At 39.0% G+C, this 22,988-nt stretch overlaps 1 protein-coding gene and 1 long non-coding RNA gene across 2 annotated transcripts in view; both read right to left on the reverse strand.

Moving 5' to 3' along the window:
* LOC133248635 (ankyrin repeat domain-containing protein 26-like) overlaps nt 1-22,988 on the reverse strand; it is a 73,274-nt gene that overhangs the window by 41,982 nt on the left and 8,304 nt on the right. The window contains 5 exon segments of the mRNA XM_061419018.1: nt 9,184-9,383; nt 9,473-9,533; nt 12,436-12,505; nt 19,889-20,026; nt 21,521-21,627. Coding sequence (XP_061275002.1) covers nt 9,184-9,383; nt 9,473-9,533; nt 12,436-12,505; nt 19,889-20,026; nt 21,521-21,627 — 576 coding nt within the window.
* LOC133247112 (uncharacterized) lies at nt 9,295-19,941 on the reverse strand. Its single transcript, XR_009736263.1, has 4 exons — nt 19,889-19,941; nt 13,617-13,650; nt 9,473-9,533; nt 9,295-9,380 (listed from the first exon to the last, which is right to left on the reverse strand). It is a non-coding gene; the product is annotated as an uncharacterized LOC133247112 (long non-coding RNA).

The raw sequence follows: 22,988 nt of genomic DNA on the forward strand, positions 1-22,988 counted from the left end.
ATCCTGTGAAAAGCCCTAACCTAAGGAACTGCCAGGCCCGCTCAAAAAACAAAGGACTGAGCGAATATGAGAGAAGAGCTAGATGGCTGCAGATCAGCCCATCCCCCACTGGAGACAGGGATGCAGGAGGTGGGCAGCCAGAGCTGGAAAGAGGCAAACTCGGCCCCTGAGAGGCATCCTCTACCAAGCTGCAAGCAGGCACCCATTTGCTAACAAAAACCGCTTGGGATTCTGTATGGTTGACTTCTGCCAGGAGGGTCACAGCCAGAGATCAGCTCCCCAGAAGACACATATGGCACACTGGAGATGGGCACACCCGTGGCCACCCAGGAAACCGAGCAGCTGTGACTGGGGAGGTGATGAGACACACTCCCCACCAGGGGAGACAGCGCTCACCCATCACCTGGTCGCCTGAGCTGCTCAGACCTGGGAAGGGCAAAAAACGCAGGCCCAACCGAGTCTGCCCATTTGTGGACTACCTGAGAACCTGAACCTGAGCAGCTTAGACCTCAGAACTGCACGTAACCCAGGGCCTGCCTCAGATAGTTCCCTGGCAGAGCAACCTAGAGCCTGAGAAGTGTAGAGTCGGAAAGTGCATGGACCATGAGCAGGGGCAAACCCAGTGTGGCCGAGACACTGCAAGCACTCCCCACACATGCCAGTGGTATTTGTTTGCAGTGTTCCTCTGTCCCCACAGCAGTACTGAACAAGTGAGCCTAAATAAGTGACCACCTTCGCCCCCTTGTGTCAAGACAGAAATTAGACACTGAAGAGAACAGCGAAATGGAAGAAGCTAAAATAAACAGAGGGAACTGCTTTGCAAGTGACAGATGCAACAGATTAAAACCCTGTAGTTAGCAGCAACTACATTGGAGGGGGCCTAAGATCTTGAGAAGTATAAGCTGGATTAAGGAACTGAAACTGAACTGACCCCACACAGCCCACAACAGCTCCAGAGAAATTCCTAGATATATTTTACTATTATCATTATTTAAATATTTAATTTTTTTTTTTAAGTTCTCTATTATTCTGTCATGGTTTTTGTAGACCGGGACCTGGGGACTGAAGTCGACTAGAAGAGGGACACAGTGGACCCAAGTCTTGAGTGAAACAATGGTGCTTTGTTTGCAGAAAAGCATATTTATATATCTTCATACAAGGCAGCTTTAGGAAGTAGGAAAAAAAAAAAAAAACGGAGCAAAAACAAAGCCAAGCAAATAACAGTCTTCGAAGGGCCAGAAAGCATTGCATGTCCGCATAACTGAGCAGATCACGTTTCAGTGAGGTCACTAGAGGGAGTCACTGAACGCACCAAGCAGGTGCCCTTTCTCAGGATCTCAGTCCCGGCAACTGCGTGCAGCTCTGCTCACACCTGCAGCAACTGATGAGGAATAGAGAATCCTTGAGAAATGGCACACAAAAGAAAAGAATAACATATTGGATTCCTTAAAGCTGAATGTCTCCTGATATTACTCCTTTAATTTTCATTTTTATAAGCTACTATTACCTTGCAAAAAAAAAAAAAGACCCTATTTTTAAAGCAAACTTCATGTATATATTTCACAATTTTTGTGACTGTGTTTTGTTTTGCTAATATTGTATTTTTCAGAGTCTAACCTCTACTCTAGATTTTTAATCTTTGCTTTTTGGTATTTGTTATCAATTTTGGACCTTTAAGAACCCAATCTTCAGTACCCATTTTTACTTGGGAGTGTGATTACTGGCTTGATTGCTCTCTCCCCTTTTTGACTCTGCTTTGTCTCCATCAGGTCGCCTCTATCTCCTCCTTCCCCCTTCTTTTCTCTACCCAACTCTGTGAATCCCTTTGTGTGTTCCGGACTGTGGAGAATACTTAGGGACCTGATTAGTGCCTGGATCTGTCTCTCTCCTTTTCATTCACCCTTTTCTCCTCCTGGTCACTTCTGTCTCCTTCTTCCCTCTTCTCTTCTCTTTGTAATTCCGTGAACCTCTCCAAGGGGTCCAGAGTGTGGAGAGCACATAGAGAATTGATTACTGGCTAGCTTGCTCTCACCCCTTTTGATTGCCCCTCTCCTACTCCTGGTCACCTCTATCTCCCTTCTCCCTCTTCTCTTCTTAATGTAACTCTGTGAACCTCTCCAGGTGTTCCTCACTGTGTAGGAGCTTTTCATCATTAACCTAGATGTTTTATCATTGGTGCTGTATAAATGTAGAAGTCTTGAGGCTACTGTAAGAATAAGACTGAAAACCAGAGGCAGGAGGCCTAAGTCCAAAACCTGAGAACACCAGAGAACTCCTGACTCCTGGGAACATTAATCAATTAGAGCTCATCCAAAAGCCTCCATACCTACACGGAAACCGAGCGCCACCCACGAGCCAACAAATTCCAGAGCAAGACAAGCCACACAAATTCTCCAGCAACACAGGAACATAGCCCTGAACTTAAGTGTACAGGCTGCCCAAAGTCACACCAAATCCATAGACATCCCAAAACTCACTGCTGGACACTTAATTGCACTCCAGACAGAAGAAATCCAGCTCCACCCACCAGAACACCAACACAAGCTTCCCTAACCAGGAAATCTTGACAAGACAACCATCTAACCCCACCCACAGCAAGGAACCTCCAAAATAAAGAGGAACCACAAACTGCCAGAATACTGAAGGGCAACCCCAAATGCAGCAATCTAAACAAGATGAAAAAGCAGAGAAATACTCAGCAGGTAAAGGAACATGATAAATGCCCACCAAACCAAACAAAAGAGGAGGAGATAGGGAGTCTACCTGAAAAAGAATTCAGAATAATGACAGTAAAAATGATCCAAAATCTTGAAAACAAAATGCAGTTACAGATAAATAGCCTGGAGACAAGGATTGAGAAAATGCAAGACATGTTTAACAAGGACCTAGAAGAAATAAAAAAGAGTCAATCAATAATGAATAATGCAATAAATGAGATCAAAAACACTCTGGAGGGAACCAACAGTCGAATAGCAGAGGCAGAAGATAGGATAAGTGAGGTAGAAGATAGAATGGTAGAAATAAATGAAGCAGAGAGGAAAAAAGAGAAAGAATTAAAAAAAATGAGGACAACCTCAGAGACCTCTGGGACAATGCTAAATGCCCCCACATTCTAGTCAGAGGAGTCCCAGAAGAAGAAGAGAAAAAGAAAGGCCATGAGAAAATACTTGAGGTGATAATAGTTGAAAACTTCCCTAAAATGGGGAAGGAATTAGGAATCCAAGTCCAAGAAACCCAGAGAGTCCCAAACAGGATAAACCCAAGGTGAAACACCCCAAGACACATATTAATCAAATTAAAAAAGATCAAACACAAAGAACAAATATTAAAAGCAGCAAGGGAAAAACAACAAATAACACAAGAGGATTCCCATAAGGATAACAGCTGATCTTTTGATAGAAACTCTTTGATAGAAACTCTTCTATCTTTGATAGAAGACAATGGCAGGACGTACTTAAAGTGATGAAAGAGAAAAACCTACAACTCAGATTACTGTACCCAGCAAGGAGCTAATTCAAATATGAAGGAGAAATCAAAAGCTTTACAGACAAGAAAAAGCTGAGAGAATTCAGCACCAGCAAACCAGCTCTTCAACAAATGCTAAAGGGTCTTCTCTAGACCCCTAGAGAAACACAGGAAACACAGAAAGGGTGTATAAACTCAAAACCCAAAACAACAAAGTAAATGGCAACAGGATCATACTTATCAATAATTAACTTAAATATAAGTGGGTTGAATGCCCCAACCAAAAGACAAAAACTGGACGAATGGATACAAAAACTAGACCCCTATATGTGTTGTCTACAAAAGACCCACTTCAAAACAGGCGACACATACAGACGGAAAGTGAAGTGCTGGAAAAAGTTATTTGACACAAATAGAGAACAAAACAAAGCAGGAGTAGCAATACTCATATCAGAAAAAATAGACTTTAAAATAACGGCTGTGAAAAGAGACAAAGAAGGAAACTATATAATGACCAATGGATCAACCCAAGAAGAAGATATAACAATTATAAATATATATGCACCAACATAGGAGCACCACAATATGTAAGGCAAATGCTAATAAGTATGAAAGCGGAAATTAACAATAACACAATAATAGTGGGAGACTCTAATAGCCCACTCACACCTATGGCTAGATCAACCAAGCAGAAAATTAACAAGGAAACACAAACTTTAAATGATACAATGGACCAGTTAGACCTAAATGGTATCTATAGGACATTTCACCCCACAACAATGAATTTCACCTTTTTCTCAAGTGCACATGGAACCTTCTCCAGGATAGATCACATCCTGGGTCATAAATCTAGCCTTGGTAAATTCAAAAAAAGTGAAATCATTCCAAACATCTTTTCTGACCACAATGCAGTTAAGATTAGATGTCAATTACAGGAGAAAAACTATTAAAAATTCCAACATATGGAAGCTGAACAACACACTTCTGAATAACCAACAAATCACAGAATAAATCAAAAAAGAAATCAAAATATGCATAGAAATGAAGGAAAATGAAAACAAAACAACCCCAAACCTATGGGACACTGTAAAAGCAGTGCTAAGGGAAGGCTCATAGCAATACAGGCTTACCTCAAGAAACAAGAAAAAAGTCAAATAAATCTACATCTAAATAAATCTATATCTAAAGGAAGAAATGAAGAACCCCAGGGTTAGTAGAAGGAAAGAAATCTTAAAAATTAGGGCAGAAAGAAATGAAAAGAAACAAAAGAGACCATAATAAACAAAGCTAAAAGCTGTTTCTTTGAGAGATAAATAAAATTGACAAACCATTAGCCAGATTCATCAAGAAACAAAGGGAGAAAAATCAAATCAACAAAATTAGAAATGAAAATGGATAAATCACAACAGACAACACAGAAATACAAAGGATCATAAGAGACTCCTATCAGGAACTATATGCCAATAAAATGGACAACGTGGAAGAAATGGACAAATTCTTAGAAAAGTATAACTTTTCAAAACTGAACCAGGAAGAAATAGAAAATCTTAACAGACTCATCACAAGCACAAAAATCGAAACTGTAATCAGAAATCTTCCAGCAAACAAAAGCCCAGGACCAGACGGCTTCACAGATGAATTCTACCAACAATTTAGAGAAGAGCTAACACCTATCCTACTGAAACTCTTCCAGAAAAATGAAGAGGGAAGTAAACTTCCAAACTCATTCTATGAGGCCACCATCACCCTATTACCAAAACCAGTTAGATATGCCACAAAAAAGAAAACTACAGGTCAATATCACTGATGAACATAGATGCAAGGATCCTTAACAAAATTCTAGCAAACAGAATCCTACAACATATTAAAAAGATCATACATCATGACCAAGAGGGCTTTATCCCAGGAATACAATATCCACAAATCAATCAATGTAATACACCACATTATCAAATTGAAAGATAAAAACCATATGATTATCTCAATAGATGCAGAGAAAGCCTTTGACAAAATTCAACATCCATTTATGATAAAAACTTTCCAGAAAGCAGGAACAGAAGGAACATACCTCAACATAATAAAAGCTATATATGACAAACTCACAGCAAACATAATCCTCAGTGCTGAAAAATTGAAAGCATTTCCCCTAAAGTCAGGAACAAGACAAGGGTGCCCACTCTCACCACTACTATTCAAGATAGTTTTAAAAGTCCTGGCCACAGCAATCAGAGCAGAAAAAGAAATAAAAGGAATCCAGATTGGAAAAGCAGAAGTAAAACTTTCACTGTTTGCAGATGACATGATCTTCTACATAGAAAACCCTAAAGGCTTCACCAGAAAATTACTAGAGCCAATCAATGAATATAGTAAAGTTGCAGGATATAAAATTAACACACAGAAATACCTTGTGTTCCTATACACGAACAATGAGAAAACAGAAAGAGAAATTAAGGAAACAATTTCATTCACCATTGCAATGAAAAGAATAAAATACTTAGAATATACCTACCTAAAGAAACAAAAGACCTATATATAGAAAATAAAACACTGTTGAAAGAAATCAAAGAGGACACAAATAGATGGAGAAATAGACCATGTTCATGGATTGGAAGAATCAATATAGTGAAAATGAGTATACTACCCAAAGCAATCTATAGATTCACTGCAATCACTATCAAGCTACCGACGGTATTTTTCACAGAACTAGAAGAAATAATATCACAATTTGTATGGAAATACAAAAAAACTTCGAATAGCCAAGGAAATCTTGTGAAAGAAGAATGGAATTGGAGGAATCAACCTGCCTGACTTCAGGCTATACTACAAAACTACAGTCATCAAGACAGTATGGTACAGGCACAAAGACAGAAATATAGATCAATGGAACAAATTAGAAAGCCCAGAGATAAATCCATGCACCTATGGACACCTTATCGATGACAAAGGAGGCAAAAATATACAATGGACCAAAGATATCTCTTTTACAAGTGGTGCTGGGAAAACTGGTAAACCACTTGTAAAAGAATGAAACTAGAGCACTTTCTAACACCATACACAAAAATAAACTCAAAATGGATTAAAGATCCAAACAGAAGACCAGAAACTATAAAACTCCTAGAGGAAAACATAGGTAAAACACTCTCCAACATACATCACAGCAGGGTCCTCTATGACCCACCTCCCAGAGTAATGGAAATAAAAGCAAAAATAAACAAATGGGACCTAATTAAACTTAAAGGCTTTTGCACAATGAAGGAAACTATAAGGATGGTGAAGAGAGAGCCTTCAGAATGGGAGAAAATAATAGCAAATGAAGCAACTGACAAAGAATTAATCTCAAAAGGATACAAGCAGCTCCTGTACCTCATTCCAGAAAAATAAACAACCCAATCAAAAAAAAGGGCCAAAGAACTAAACAGACATTTCTCCAAAGATGACATACAGATGGCTAACAGACACATGAAAAGATGCTCAATATCACTCATTATCAGAAAAATACAAATCAAAACCACCATGAGGTACCATCTCACACCAGTTAGAATGGCTGGTATCCAAAAGTCTACTAGCAATAAATGCTGGAGAGAGTGTGGAGAAAAGGGAACCCTCTTACTTTGTTGGTGGGAATGAAAACTAGTACAGCCACTATGGAGAACAGTGTGGAGATTCCTTAAAAAACTGGAAATAGAACTGCCATACAACCCAGCAATCCCACTGCTGGGCATACACACTGAGGAAACCAGAAGTGAAAGAGACACGTGTACCCCAGTGTTCACTGCAGCACTGTTTATAATAGCCAGGACATGGAAGCAACCTAGATGTCCATCAGCAGACGAATGAATAAGAAAGCTGTGGTACATATACACAATGGAATATCACACAGCCATTAAAAAGAATACATTTAAATCAGTTCTAATGAGGTGGATGAAACTTGAGCCTATTATACAGAGTGAAGTAAGCCAGAAAGAAAAACATCAATACAGTATTCTAATGCATATATATGGAATTTAGAAAGATGGTAATGATAACCCTACATGTGAGACAGCAAAAGAGACAGAGATGTAAAGAACAGTCGTTTGGACTCTATTGGAGAAGGAAAGGGTGGGATGACTTAAGAGAAGAGCATTGAAATATGTATGTTATCATATGTGAAACAGATCACCAGTCCAGGTTCAATGCATGAGACAGGCTGCTCAGGGCTGGTACACTGGGATGACCCAGAGGGATGGGATGGGGAGGGAGGCAGGAGGGGAATTCAGGATAGGGAACACATTACATCCATGGCTGATTCATGTCAGTGTATGGCAAAACCACTACAATACTGTAAAGTAACTAGCCTCCAATTAAAATTAAAAATAAATAAATAAAAATAACGTGGAATGTACATGTTGCTGGAGATATTTTTAAAAGAAAAAATATCTTCCACAGATAATTTTATAAACTCTGGTGGTAATTTTTCTTTCCTTATGATTTAGTAATAACAAGTAGTCTATATAAGAAAACAGCATAAATCGTGATTTCATTCATTTAATGTTATTACCCATTATTTTCTGACATTCAGAAAAAAGAAATCCGAATTTGTCCAAAGGAAAAAATATACCTCTACATTTCTTCTTTCAGACTGTTGCAGCTGAAAATTTTCTCATTTAATGAAGAGAGATTAAGAATCTCATTTATAAAATTATAAATTATAATTTTAGTAAAAATAATAGATAAAATGCTTATGTATTTCCTCTTTATTTTCAGAAAGATCTAAAACACCTACCAAGATTATAGCAAACAGTAAGATAAATTAGATAAGTACATTAAGTATTTAGCATCGGACACGACTGAGTGACTGAACTGAACTGAAGTTAGAAACCACAAGAAACAGAAGGGCCAGAAATTCTTAATTCATAATACATCTCCGAAGGCCTAAAACAGGGCTCATCTTGAATTATCTCTAAACGAAAGTTTTGCTAGGTTAAATAGCAGACATCACTTCATTAACTTCAAAGTGAGAATTTTTTAAAAAAGAGAAATTACTTCAAATTTAAATGAACTTCCAGAGGGAACAATATTCAAAATATATATATACATACACAAGTATAAACAAATCACATTGCTGTACACCTGAAACTTACACAGTATTTTAAACTGACTACACTTCAATTCAATGAAAAAACAAGAACCACCACCAACCTCAGAAACAGCCACCAAAAACAATAAGGAATACATTTTTTTTAGTTCTTCATAAAAATCAGCTATATGTCATTCAAAAGAGTATGAGCATTGTTTTCTTACAACCTCACTTTCTCTTCTTAAGTTGAATCTGAAATAATTTTCTCACATATTTATAATATAGAGTTCCTGGTCTGACTGACCCCCACTATTTCTGTTGCGTTTGTATAATATCTGTCTCATCTTCACCTTCATTCCATCTTATATTTATCTTGTCTTTCTTAAAGGAATTCTTCCCCTTCATCCTCCTCCCCATCTTCATATTCATCTAGTTGTTTCTCCTCAGTGCTTTGTAATTCCCTTTCATAATGGCATACTTAGTATGCCAATATTTATAAATCTGAATCATGCACATGTACGGCTCTTATTATCACACCATTTCATCTCGTGACTTTGAGGGCTTCTATTTCTGTGGTGGGATCTTTTTTGTCACCATAAGGATCAGGGGACTGCTATGTGAACAAATGCAGGGAAAGAAGAGTTACAAACAGAACAACTTACCTTTGTATGACCAAGGCCTGCTACAGACTTGAGAAGTTTTGAAACAGGCTCAGGCAATGGGAAGGCAGGATGATAGATGCCCTCAAACCAGGGTGATGGTTTGGGAAATGTTTCAACCACATCTTCAACATTACTATCAGAATTATTGTTCTGAGAGAAAGTTGTACTTTCTGGTCTCAAAATGCCACATTTTGCTTCTACTACAGTGAAAACAGGAGAGAGTACATGAGAACATGTGTCATTTCAAATCAAGGAATAATACCAGGAGGACAGTCTTCAGATAACTTACTGTTTCTCTTGGATTGCTGAAAAGCCTTCATTAGCTTTGTTAACTTTGATTTCAGGACATGCTGGAGAAGAAAATAAGAGCTTGAAGAATATAACAAGTATCAACCTGAATAAAAGAATTATAACATCCCCCATTCCTCTATAATCTAACACAAAGAGCACAGGCTCTGGAGTCATTCAGATGTGGATTCAAATCCCAGTTCTGTCACTGACTGACCTTCTCATGGGGAAAGGACTATGACAGATCACATTAGAAGCCCCAGATGTTCCTCTCCTTACCCCTAATTGACTGCTATACAAATACTAGGACACCCACTAGATTACTTTCTCTACCAAAATGTTCTAGAGTAATAAGTTATCCCCTAGTTTAGAGCACTATTGAAAAACTAAGACATTTAAATTAATTGCTATATTTTGAAATTTGCTTCCATGATTAATATATACATGGATTACCACTTGTGAAGGGAAATATGAAAGTTTAGGTTTTAACAGAACCTTATTTAGATGGGCTAGAACTGCAAACAGGATAAGCTACTTCTATTCTGTTTGTCAAATAGCTAGAGACCAATGAAACAGGGAAAAAACAAGGTTAAACCCATAGGGCAATGATCATGAATGAAAGCCACACTCTAAATAGAAAGCCATAAGCAAACATGTTCACAATAGAGGCAGAGAGAAATGGACTGAAAGAACAGACACTGAAGAAATGTGTTCTACAAGGGAAAATTAGGTTAACAGTAAATATTTTAAAAAATTAAAAATAGAAGAAGGTAGAGGAGGAAGAAGAAAGGAAAAAGTGAGACATTTCTAGTCAAGAACAAACTTTTTGTGAAAAAAAAAACCAAACAAACAAGTTTAATAAGGCCTGTGGAGAAACACATATATTTAGAATTTATATACAACAGATCTGTAACATATGAGTATTCTTAAGGATATACTATGAGCAAAGCCTCTGTTTCATATGATTTTATTAATATATTTTTATGCATCTACACTGCTCATCAAATTTTATGAAAATACCAACATCAGTTCAGCTCAGTTCAGTTACTCGGTTGTGATCCCATGGACTGCAGCACACCAGGCTTCCCTGTTCATCACCAACTCACAGAGGTTTTACAAACTCTTGTCCACTGAGTCAGTGATGCCATCCAACGATCTCATCCTTTGTCGTCCCCGTCTCCTCCTTCCTTCAAACTTTCTCAGAACCCGTATTTTCCAATGAGTTGGTTCTTCGCATCAGATGACCAAACTATTGGAGTTTCAGCTTCAGCATCAGTCCTTTCAATAAATATGCAGGACTGATTTCCTTTAGAATGGACTGACTGGATCTCCTTGCAGTCCAACAGACTCTGAAGAGTCTTCTCCAACACCACGGTTCAAAAGCAGCAATTATTCGGCACTCAGCCTGCTTTATAGTCCAACTCTCACAACCATACATGACTACTAGAAAAACTATAGCTTAGACTAGACATAACTTTACTGGCAAAGTAATGTCCCTGCTTTTCAATCTGCTGTCTAGGTTGGGCATAGCTTTTCATCCAAGGAGCAAGTGTCTTTTAATTTCATGGCTGCAGTCACCATCTGCAGTGATTTTGAAGCCCAAAAAAAGAAGTCTGTCACTCTTTCCATTGTTTCCCCATCTATTTGCCATGAAGTGATGGGACCAGATGCCATGATCTTAGTTTTCTGAATGTTTTGTTGTAAGTCAACTTTTTTACTCTCCTCTTTCACTTTCGTCAAGAGGCTCTTCAGTTCTTCTTCAATTTCTGCCATCATGGTGGTGTCATCTGCATATCTGAGGTTATTTATATTTCTTCTAGCTATCTTGATTCCAGCTTGTGCTTCATCCAGCCCAGCATTTCTCATGATGTACTCTGCATGTAAGTAAAATAAGCAGCGTGACAATTTATGTCCCTGATGTACTCCTTTCCTGATTTGGAACCAGTCTATTGTTCCATATCCAGTTCTAACTGTTGCTTCTTGTCCTGTATACAGACTTCTCCGGAGGCAGGTCAGATGGTCTGGTATTCCCATCTCTGGTTCCTCTGCCTTTTCTAAATCCAGCTTGAATAGCTGAAGTTCATGGTTCACATACTCTTGAAGCCTGGCTTGGAAATTTTTGAGCATTACTTTGCTAGCATGTGAGATGTGTGCCATTATGTGGTAGTTTGTACATTCTTTGACATTGCCTTTCTTTGGGATTGGAAGGAAAACTGACCTTTTCCAGTCCTGTGGCCACTGGTGAGTTTTCCAGATTTGTGGCATATTGAGAACAGCACTTTCACAGTATCATCTTTGAGGATTTGAAATGGCTGAACTGCAATTCCATCACCTCCACTAGCTTTGGTCATAGTGATGCTTCTTAAGGCCTACTTGACTTCTCAGTCCAGGATGTTTGGCTCTAGGTGAATGATCACACCATCTTGGTTATCTGGGTCATAAAGATCTTTTTTTGCCACCTTATCTTAATATCTTCTGCTTCTCTTAGGTCGATACCATTTCATCCTTTATGGTGGCCCTCTTTTCATGAAATGTTCCCACGGTATCTCTAATTTTCTTGAAGAGATCTCTAGCCTTTCCCATTCTATTGTTTCCTCTATTTCTTTGTATTCATCACTGAGAAAAGCTTTCTTATCTCTCTTTGCTATTCTTTGGAACTCTCCATTCAAATGGGTATATCTTTCCATTTCTCCTTTGCCTTTTGCTTCTCTTCTTTACTCAGCTATTTGGAAGGCCTCTTCAGACAACCATTTTGCCTTTTTGCTTTTCTTTTTCTTGGGGATGGTCTTGATAACTGCCTCTTGTACAATGTCACGAATCTCCATCCATAGTTCTTCAGGCACTCTGTTTATCAGATCTAATCCCTTAATCTATTTGTCACTTCCACTGTCTAATCATAAGAGTAAATACTACATGAAACTAATTTCAGAGCAGGAAAACTAATTTCACAACAGAGCACTTTACCTTGGTTTTAAAATCTAAGACTTCATCATTTGATGTAGGCCCTAAATCAATGCCAGGTTTGTTGGGAAACCTTTAAAGCAAAAACATACAATAAAAATGAGTGAACTCATGTGCTTGAACAAAAGAAAAAAAAAGTGAAAGTTTGTCTATATATTACATGAACTTTCTTGACATGAATACAATTTGGCCTGTTTTAAAACAGCTTTTTTTTTTTTTTTTTTTTTAAGATTTGTTGATGTGGACCACTTTTAAAGTTTTACTGAATTAGTTCCAGTGGTGCTTCTATTTTATGTTTTGGCTGTCTGACCCTGGGTCATGTGAGATCTTAGCTTCTCTGACCGAGTATCAACCCACACTGCCTACATTGGAAGATGTCTTACTAACCATCTTAACCACTGCTTCCCCATGGAAGTCTCCAAAAAAGTTTTTTGTTACCTATTTCTGCGTCCATCTGTCCCAACCTATGAAATATCTAGCTAACACTCATTCTTAGTTTCCATAACAGAGAGTGACAGCCAAGGTATCGGCAGAGCCTAAAAATAATTTGTTTTCAATAAAGTTCTAATAGCTGAACTGACAATCCAATTGATGGATTGAAATAATTCTTGTTTGTCCAAACTGGAATAAACCTGATGACTTAAAACAAAGCGGAAGAATAGGCTTTTCCTTCTCCATTGTCTGTTCAAGGCTCAGAGACGAATCTGAGTCCATCCAAAATGGGAGTCTTGGTCCGTCAGCAGGGATACCACTTACTGAGGTGGCACTACTTCTCTCCTTTACTCTCAGGGAGTACAGGGAGTTTACCCACATTGTCGAAACTTAAAATGTACACAAGTCAAAAATTTATATCTTTAACTTATATGCTACATGGGTACTTCTCAGTCTGCTGAGGGCCATGGGAGTGGATGTGGGAGCCAGGAAGGCCAATTGTCAAATCACAGGTCAGCTCATTTTAACCAGGGTCAACTCATTAACCTCCTGAAACCACAGTTGCCTAATTAAGTAAAACTAGGACATAGCTACTTTACAAAGCTGCTGTGATGACTCTATGAGGTCATAAATGTTAAGCACGTAATTCAGTGTCTAACCCAGAGTTAGACATTAGTTTCAACAAACATTAGTTTCTCTTTTCCATGTTGCCTTAGTTAAACATATAATTTAAAACATCCATAAAATCCTACCTCCTTGAAGAGTCCTCTTCAGAACTCTCATCCACTATTAAAGAAAAAAGCAAGATACATTTTAAATCAACAGAAGAAAAATATAGACTATTAAAACCTCAACACTGAGACTTTGTTTAAAAGTATTCCTTTCAAACCACACCTGGAGACCACACTAGAGGAAGGGAACAGTGGTTGTACTATACTCGTAGGCCACTAACACCTAAGAACCACTCTTCCCCTTTATAGTTATCAAATGCAAAACGAAATAACAAAGAAAAGAACTGCTGTTTACAATGACCATAATCCTAACCAAACTCCAGGAGACTGACAGCAAATGATAGTATACCATTAATACAATCAGTACTATAAGCTGACAATTAGCACGCTTAAACAGCACAGTATTTCTGGATTTCTATTGCCTGGAGCACTGAACAGAGACTATAGGTGTCTTGCTGGGACTGACCACTTCTCTGGCTCTTCAGTTCACAATGAAAACGCCCTATCACAGGGAAGCTTGGTCAAAGGCACTGAACCTCAGAGCAAGGTAAAACATTGGAAACAAAAGTCTTCTGTTCCTGGCCCTCTTTCCAAAGGCAAGAGAAGTATGAAAGATGTAGTGATTCCAGGTTTAGAAAGGATAATCTCTTGAAAGGCAGGTAGGGGAGGGCAAACGGGTAAAGGGGCTCAACTCAGTGATGAGAATAGGGACTAGACTTGTAGTGGTGAGCATGAAGTAGGGCACACAGAAGCTGAACTTTTTTAAAAAGTTCCATATATATGTATATATATGTGTGTGTGTGTGTGTGTGTGTATATATATATACACACACACACACATATACTGCTGCTGCTAAGTCAATTCAGTTCGTGTCCGACCCTGTGTGACCCCATAGACGGCAGCCCACCAGGCTCCCCTGTCCCTGGGATTCTCCAGGCAAGAACACTAGAGTGGGTTGCCATTTCCTTCTCCAATGCATGAAAATGAAAAGTGAAAGTGAAGTCGCTCAGTCGTGTCCGACTGTTCGCGACCCCATGGACTGCATCCTACCAGGCTCCTCCATACATGGGATTTTCCAGGCAAGAGTAATGGAGTGGGGTGTCATCGCCTTCTCCAATATATATATACTAACATGTTTAAAAAGAATCTCTTGAGACTATCTCCTTCCATTGCTCAAGAGTATCTGGACCACACAGAGCAGGATGGTCCAAAGAGTGCTGTGTACTAGTGAGGGATATCACTGTATCAGTCCTTCCCATTATATGGCAAATGTTTATAGAAATCATACTTTTTCAGCTTGGAAGGCATACATCGTCACATCCTAAGCTGATGAACAAGGGGAGGGAGGGAAGGATGGAGGGAGCCACGGACTCTGGTGCTGTTGGACAACATTTCCCAAGGGTCGTCATGATCTGATGCTGGAGGGATGACTCACATGCAGTGACTCCATGGGGAAAGGAGCACTGCAAGCTTGAGCAAGGAGAGCAGGGGCAGTGATTTTTAAATGTTTTCACCCTGTGACATCAGAACAATGCTTAGTACATAAAAGACACTTGAAAGTTATCTGTTTAGTGAACAAATGAACAAATAAATAAGCATGTTTTCTTTGAAATTTTTCTTTAGAAAAATATAGAAATTAACCAGAGAAAAACTCTATTTTGAGCCCATTGAAGACCAAGACACTGTCATCTCTGTATCTCCCCTGACCAGTGTAATAAACCAACCTACAGTTCTTTGATAGATGTTTTTGTGGTTCAGTCACCAAATCGTGTCTGACTCTTGTGATCCCATGGACTACAGCTCACCAGGCCCTTCTGTCCATGGGATTTCCCAGGCAAGACTACTGGAGTGGGTTGCCATTTTCTTCTCCAGGGCATCTTCCTGACACAGGGATCAAGCCGTATCTCCTACGTTCGGGGTAGATTCTTTACTACTGAGCCACCTGGGAAGCCCCCTTTGATTAGATAGAGGTCTACTCAGTTAAAGGTATCCTTGGATACCCTGTACAATGTGCTAGATGCCACATCCAGTGGACCTAATGCTGTTTTTGTTAATGCAAAGTATTTTTGTGCTTTTATTAGAACCTGCAGAGTCCAACGTTGTTCTATTTGAATATCTATTATGATAATCTTTTAACTGAGGGCAAGAGAAAATCTTGTTCTTACAAAACTGTACTCTCATGACAGTTGTCCAACACACAAAAGAAAATATCTGATCCCAATGAAGTCAACCTATCTCACTCTCTCTGGATCTGTAAGAAATGAAGTTGGTAATCTAGACCTGCTTGGTACAATAGGCAAAATAACTGGTTGTCAACCAGGCATTGCTCTTCTGCCTTCTGTACATTTGGTAGGTATCTTTCAGAAATAATCTCTCACTACTATGCTGCATACTGCCTCAGCTTTGCAGTTATTGTTTATCATTTCTTATCCTACCAGGAAGGGATTATTCAAGTTCCCAGTTTTAATGATGGTAACTATTTTAGTGAGACTAATCACTACACAGTAACTACTAACTATTCTTTCACTAAATGCAAACCATTTCTAAAAATGAAAGTTCACTTTCATAAGATGTCCAATCTGCTGTACTATGACTATAGATGAAATATACATCATACTCACTTAAAATTTGTTTTCTGATTTACACAAAAATCTAATATAGGACTTTAGCAGCCATATTAAAGAGATGGATTTCTTTTTAGACAATATCGTCTTTGATGTTAAATCACCTACAATTCACTTCTTAAAGAATTCTGAATACTAAAGTATAAAGAAATTAATTAAAAAAATAAAATACACATGCAATTTACACTAATTTTTTCATACTTCTTTCATTATTTGAAACTTCTTCATTCCTACTTTATCTATGGTAGAATGACTGAGAGTAGTTCGGTATCATATGATGTACCTGGGTTGCTATTTTCAGCAGAAGATTTAGATCTTTTTTCTTTATATTCAGAAATCAGTTGGCAAAAGCTATGTATTAAAAATGCGATACATAATATTTTAACATTGATATGAAAAACAACTACCAAATTCTTAGATTATTTCAGACAATATCAGAAATAATATCAAAACTTCAATTGTCACATACATATCAAATTTCTAAGTTATATAAACTTTTATGTAGCATGTAGTACAGGAAAAAGTAAAGATATATTTTCACCCTGCTTATTTAACTTATATGCAGAGTACATTATGAGAAACACTGGGCTGGATGAAGCACAAGCTGGAATCAAGATTGATGGGAGAAATATCAATAACCTCAGATATGCAGATGACACCACCCTTATGGCAGAAAGTGAAGAAGAACTAAAAAGCCTCTTGATGAAAGTGAAAGAAGAGTGAAAAAGTTGGCTTAAAGCTCAACATTCAGAAAACTAAGATCATGGCATCCAGTCCCATCACTTCATGGCAAATAGATGGGGAAACAGTGACTGACTTTGTTTTTTGGGGCTCCAAAATCAATGCAGATGGTGATTGCAGCCAAGAAATTAAAAGACGCTTACTCCTTGGAAAGAAAGTTAGACCAACTTAGCATATTAAAAAGCAGAGACATTACTTTCTCAACATAGGTCCGTCTAGTCAAGGTTATGGTTTTTCCAATAGTCTCACATCTGTATGGATGTGAGAGTTGTACTATAAAGAAAGCTGAGTGCAGAAGAATGGATGCTTCTGAACTGCGGTCTTGGAAAAGACTCTTCAGAGTCCCTTGGACTGCAAGGAGATCCAACCAGTCCATCCTAAAGGAAATCAGTCCTGGGTGTTCAAGGACTGATGTTGAAGCTGAAACTCCAATATTTTGGCCACCTGATGCAAAGAGCAGACTCATTTGAAAAGACCCTGATGCTGGGAAAGATTGAAGGCAGGAGGATAAGGGACAACAGAGGATGAGATGGTTGGATGGCATCACCGACTCAATGGACATGCTTTTGGGTAAATTCTGGGAGTTGGTGATAGACAGGGAGGCCTGGCGTGCTGTGGTTCATGGGGTCCCAAAGAGTCGAACACGACTGAGCAACTGAACTGAAAGGAGAAAGAAAAGGAAGATGAACTAGTAATGAACTCAGGGCAGTACAGCTCCAATAATTAACTAGATTTAGCTTGGCATCAGAGAAGGCAATGGCACCCTACTCCAGTACTCTTGCCTGGAAAATCCCATAGACAGAGGAGCCTGGTAGGCTGCAGTCCATGGGGTCACTAAGAGTCAGACACGACTGAGCGACTTCACTTTCACTTTTCACTTTCATGCATTGGAGAAGGAAATGGCAACCCACTCCAGTGTTCTTGCCTGGAGAATCCCAGGGACGGGGGAGCCTAGTGGGCTGCCCTCTATGGGGTCGCATTGAGTCGGACACGACTGAAGAGACTTAGCAGCAGCAGCAGCAGCTTGGCATATGAAAAATTTCTTGAGCTTGCAAATCCTACCTCTATAACCAACTGCTCTTTGTTCCTGGAGGAGTTATTTGTCTTCAGTTCAAAGTCTTCCTCTACACAACTGGGATATTACTACCTTATTTCACAAGAGGATTAATAGGATGTAATGAGATAATATACGCACAAAATGCTTGCAGAAACAAAGAGTGGAATAATTTCATCTTCAACTTTATTGCTGTAACTACTTTGGAATTCAAAGTAAATCCCAATGTGTGCTTTTTCATACGTTTAACATTAAAGTGTTGCATGAAACTGTTATTAATTCTGGTGATTAGCTGTTCTTTGTGGTTTGTAAATTAGGGAATCTCAGCTTTTAGATAACGTGTACCTGAATTTATTTATAACATGAATTCACTACATTAGGGAACATAATGGTCCCCCATTATTGCAGCTAATTACATCAAGAGCAGAAAACTAATCACAATCAAGACCTGGCCTGGACCACTATTCTTCCTTCTCTACCTACTCAAACTCTGAACCAGCAGATCTTTCTAACAATGAAAGATGCTTAATCTCCATGTTTAATATCTCTTTAATCTCCATGTTCCTCTCCAATTCACTTGGAAGACATATCCCTACTCTTACAGTGGGTACTGGCAAGTTCTATACAGGGCTTACCTCTCTGAATTCCAACTATCTTACTTGAGATTTAGGGATTTCTGCTGAATGGGTTCCTATGGGGCAGATTCTGAAACATTTAAGGTGGAGGCAGACCGAAATCCATTGGAAGATGTTCATTATTACAGGAAAGATCCCATGAGGGGCCAAGCATAATTAGGGAATCTCAGGCAAGCTGGCATCCAGTACTCTGGGAAGGATGATAGGGAACCTGTGACCTAAGAAAAGGTGCCCCCACAGGACAGAAAGCCGCCTTGAGGTTCAAGTCTAGATACAAAGGAGAAAGGGAAGTCTGCTCAATTCCTGCAAGAGCACTTGACCCTCTCTGACAGCCTAAAATGGTCCCCACTGACATCTGCTAGCAGAAAAGATAAATAAGAGCCTCAAGGGCACCTCATCGTGAAGATCTAGGCTTCCACATGGGCTCCACATAAGGTCTCTGAGTGAGAGGGGAAGCTAGGCGGCCCAGCTGCCTGAACTGGGTGCTGGAGTTTTGTTTGCAACAGTGACTGAGCGACAAGCATACATATGAGAACAAAGAAGCTCTCACTCTGAAGTCGACATGTACATCACCCTGGGAACCTGGACCCAGAGGGGCGGCCTGGGAGCAAAGGTAAATCGTGAGCCCACTGCAGGATGAGTTGTTGTTGTTGTTGTTGTTTTTTCCTTTTAAAATGATTTTATTAAAGGTCTTTATAGAGCCCTATCCAGACTCCAGATCCAGCTGCCAAGCAGATCCTGTCAAGACCAGCTGTAGCAGCAGTGCTGCAGCAGTAGAATCAATGCAAGGAACAGAATGATGAGAAGGAACTATTTTCTCCCCTCCAAATGACCTGTAGGAATCCTCCGGGTTCTTGGAAAATTCAAATGGGAGCGTATAGAGAGGCAAGCCCTCAAGGGAAAACAGGATTTGCTGCTGAACTAAGTATTTCAAGACCCAAAGAACTAGTTAGAAATATCACAACTGTGACACTGTTCACACTTGTAATGAAATGGCTAATGTCAAGCTTTCTAAGGATCAAGGTCTACATGTCCTGAGATAAAGCACCCCAAGCCCACAGCCAAGAGTAACTAATCGGCCTTTGTTTGGCTTTTAGCTCTTGAGGGTGAACATCTCACCACCATTCTCCAGACAGCCTGCACCAAATTAGAACTCTCACTGGTGACGTAGCAAGTAACAGTTAAAATTATTTTTGGCTGCAGTTTAGTGAGAACTGGCATTTTAATGTGAACACTTACATATTAAAACCACTAATAACAGCATATTCTTCCACAGGCCATCCAAAAACATCTTGAGAAAAGATGTCAGCACCTTGTTGAAGAAGAAGTCTGATGACATTTGCTGATTCATACTTGACAGCAAGCATGAGGGCTGTTCTAAAACAACAGAGAGATGACTTCAGTCTCAGGAAGTTGAGTTGACTTACTTCAACAGTTAATTTGATATGCTTTACCAAGTGAATGCCTTGCCGTTCCATGAAGAACTGACCATTTACAGGCTCAATTGTTCATCTTTATAAATTACCTCCAAGGCTAAAATGAAGGGATGGAAAAGAAGCCTCCTGTCCCACTGGGATGCCAGGTAGCAGCACTTAGTATTTCAAAAGTCCCTGATGGGGACTTCCCTGGTGGGCCAGTGGATAAGACTCCAGGCTCCCAGTGCAGGCGGCCTAGGTTCCATCCCTGGTCAGGGAACTTGATCCCATATGCTGCAACTAAGAGTTCCCACAACTAGGACCCCACATAGCCAAATAAATAAATGTTTTTTAAAAATAATAACGAAGTCCTTGATGGACAAGAAATGATGCTGAGGTCACTTACCTGAGGCAGATGACTATTTAAGGGATAAATTCCCCATTTCCTCCTTAGTCTCATATATTAGACTTCAAAGTCAGCTAGAGGTTGGGTTAAGGAAAGGCTACTTGCAGGTTTAAATCAAAAATATTGATAATAATGGGAATAAAAATAGTCATGGTGGCAGTTAATGATGCAGACAAGCATGTGCTAGGCGCTAAAAATGAAATACTATATATCCAATCTTTCTTACACACAAGCACCTTTAAAAGATACATTACTATTTGCCTTTTGTATCAGGAAACGTATTTGCTGATGATAACCCTAATTGGTAGGAAACCTAGGAATTGAACCTAGCCTGAATCTAAAGCCCATCGTTTTCGTCTGTATCATTCACCTCTGACTGGTCTTTGTTAAAGCAACTGTTTATCCGACCAAAGCTATCTTTCTTGCTTCTACCTGTATTAAAAATGAAAATAGCAAAATGTACTAAAATGAGGAAGGATAAAAACTGATGAGCCCACAGGATCTGGTGACAGTAAGTAATAATCACCTTTTTGTGGCTGTTGTTATTTAGTTGCTATGTTGTATCTGACTCTTTTGCAACCTAATAACATCAGCATACTTCAAACAAAGTAATTTAAAACAAGGAGTTATCCAAAAGACAAAGTCAAATTTTTTAGGTTTACTATGCATCTTATAAAAATATATACATACAAAGTAGAGGTTAAAGAATTCTTTTAAAAGAATTAAGCAACTCAATACTGTCATGAGGTAAACTCAAAAGCAGAATCCATATTTCACAAAGCTAATAAAACTAATTTGAAATCCCTCACCTATTACAAGATCAACCAACCAAACAAAAAGAGGTTGCATATGACATCAGCCAATATTATTAAGGAATATGAATCCTGCTATACATTCCTGCTATATATTGTTCATGATTCCCAGTCAGAATTGATTTTCTACCTAAGTCATGATGTGTTGATCATAAATGAATCCTCTTATTCATTTAATCTTGATATTAGCATCCTAGAACAGCACTAAGGGTTTTAAAAAGAAAAAGAACAACGGCACATTTTCACCTTATCAACTGCATGTATATTTGCTTTTTTCTTTATTTAAAACTCCACCATTTGCCCTCTCCTTTCACATATCGCAAGTAAGAGTGGTGTCAGGTCATCCTGTAAAACAGGGAGAACCATTTCTAATGTACACAGTTAACCTATTTCTAAACTGAAATTAAAATCGTGCAATAGATTCTCTGAACTTAAAAATATAAGTCAGAAAGTAAATGAAAGACAGCCCCCTCCTCATTGCCCTGTGCATCTTCTCTCTCTTTAATACGCTCCTCCTCTGGGCCTTCCCTGATGGTCCAGTGGCTAAGTGTCAAGCTCCCAATGCAGGGGGTGCGGGTATCATGTAGCTACTACATCAACTGCATATTTTAGGGACAATGCTGAGGCAGAAATATAGAATACTATCTGTAGCATGCATAACCTATCTAAGGATGACCATGAGTAAACTCAAAAGGTTTACAGACATTCCAGTGGGAATATTATTCTCTACATCTCTACATGAACATGCAAAAGAGAAACTTTTTTTTTTCTTTTCCAAAAAGTCAACTCTGGGAACCCTGTTTTACTGCTTTCTCAGGAATGTCTCCTGGAATTTAATCTTACTCATTTTCTCTCCCTTGCTTGCTCTTTCCACCACCCTCCCTTAAGTTAGACATTCTGGCTGAGAGGTCAGCATTAGCTAGATGCTAACTGCATGCAGAATGAGCACCCTCCCCACCTTATCTTCAAAGACCCTTCTTGATGACTTTCACATTCTGGCTGAGAGGTCAGCATTTCAGTTCAGTTCAGTTCAGTCGCTCAGTCGTGTCCGACTCTTTGCGACCCCATGAATCACAGCACGCCACACCTCCCTGTCCATCACCAACTCCCTGAGTTCACTCAGATTCATGTCCATCGAGTCAGTGATGCCATCCAGCCATCTCATCCTCTGTCATCCCATTCTCCTCCTGCCCCCAATCGCTCCCAGCATCAACTAGATGCTAACTGCAAGCAGAATGAGCGCCCTCCCCACCTTATCTTCAAAGACCCTTCTTGATGACTCTCATGTGATTACCTCCAGACCACCAGAAGGAAGCTTCTAAAATCCTAGAGTTCTGGTGTCTGTCTTGCTTTACTGCTCTTAGTTAAAGATTGCAACATAAAATTACCAATAAATATATGCTCAACATTTTCTGGGGGAGTTGTTCTTCCACCAGCTCTCCCTGCACTGTCTCTTATAATCTTGTGTGTTTGTGAGAGTTATTCAATGTGAAACCATCACAACCAACTTAAAAATTCTAATTTGAAAAATTCAATCCCATTCTCAAGAGATTTTTTAAAATATGAAATCAATTATAAATTAATTAGACTGTCTTTAAAAACCTTCAAATATTTATCAAAATAAACTATCAATCAAAAATTGGAAACTCAAATGCTTATGGTTGGAAAGCTGATGACCTGAGTAAGTGAAAAAGCGAGGTGAGAAT

This window comes from Bos javanicus, chromosome 5, assembly GCF_032452875.1.
Source record: "Bos javanicus breed banteng chromosome 5, ARS-OSU_banteng_1.0, whole genome shotgun sequence".
Classification (NCBI taxonomy): domain Eukaryota; kingdom Metazoa; phylum Chordata; class Mammalia; order Artiodactyla; family Bovidae; genus Bos; species Bos javanicus.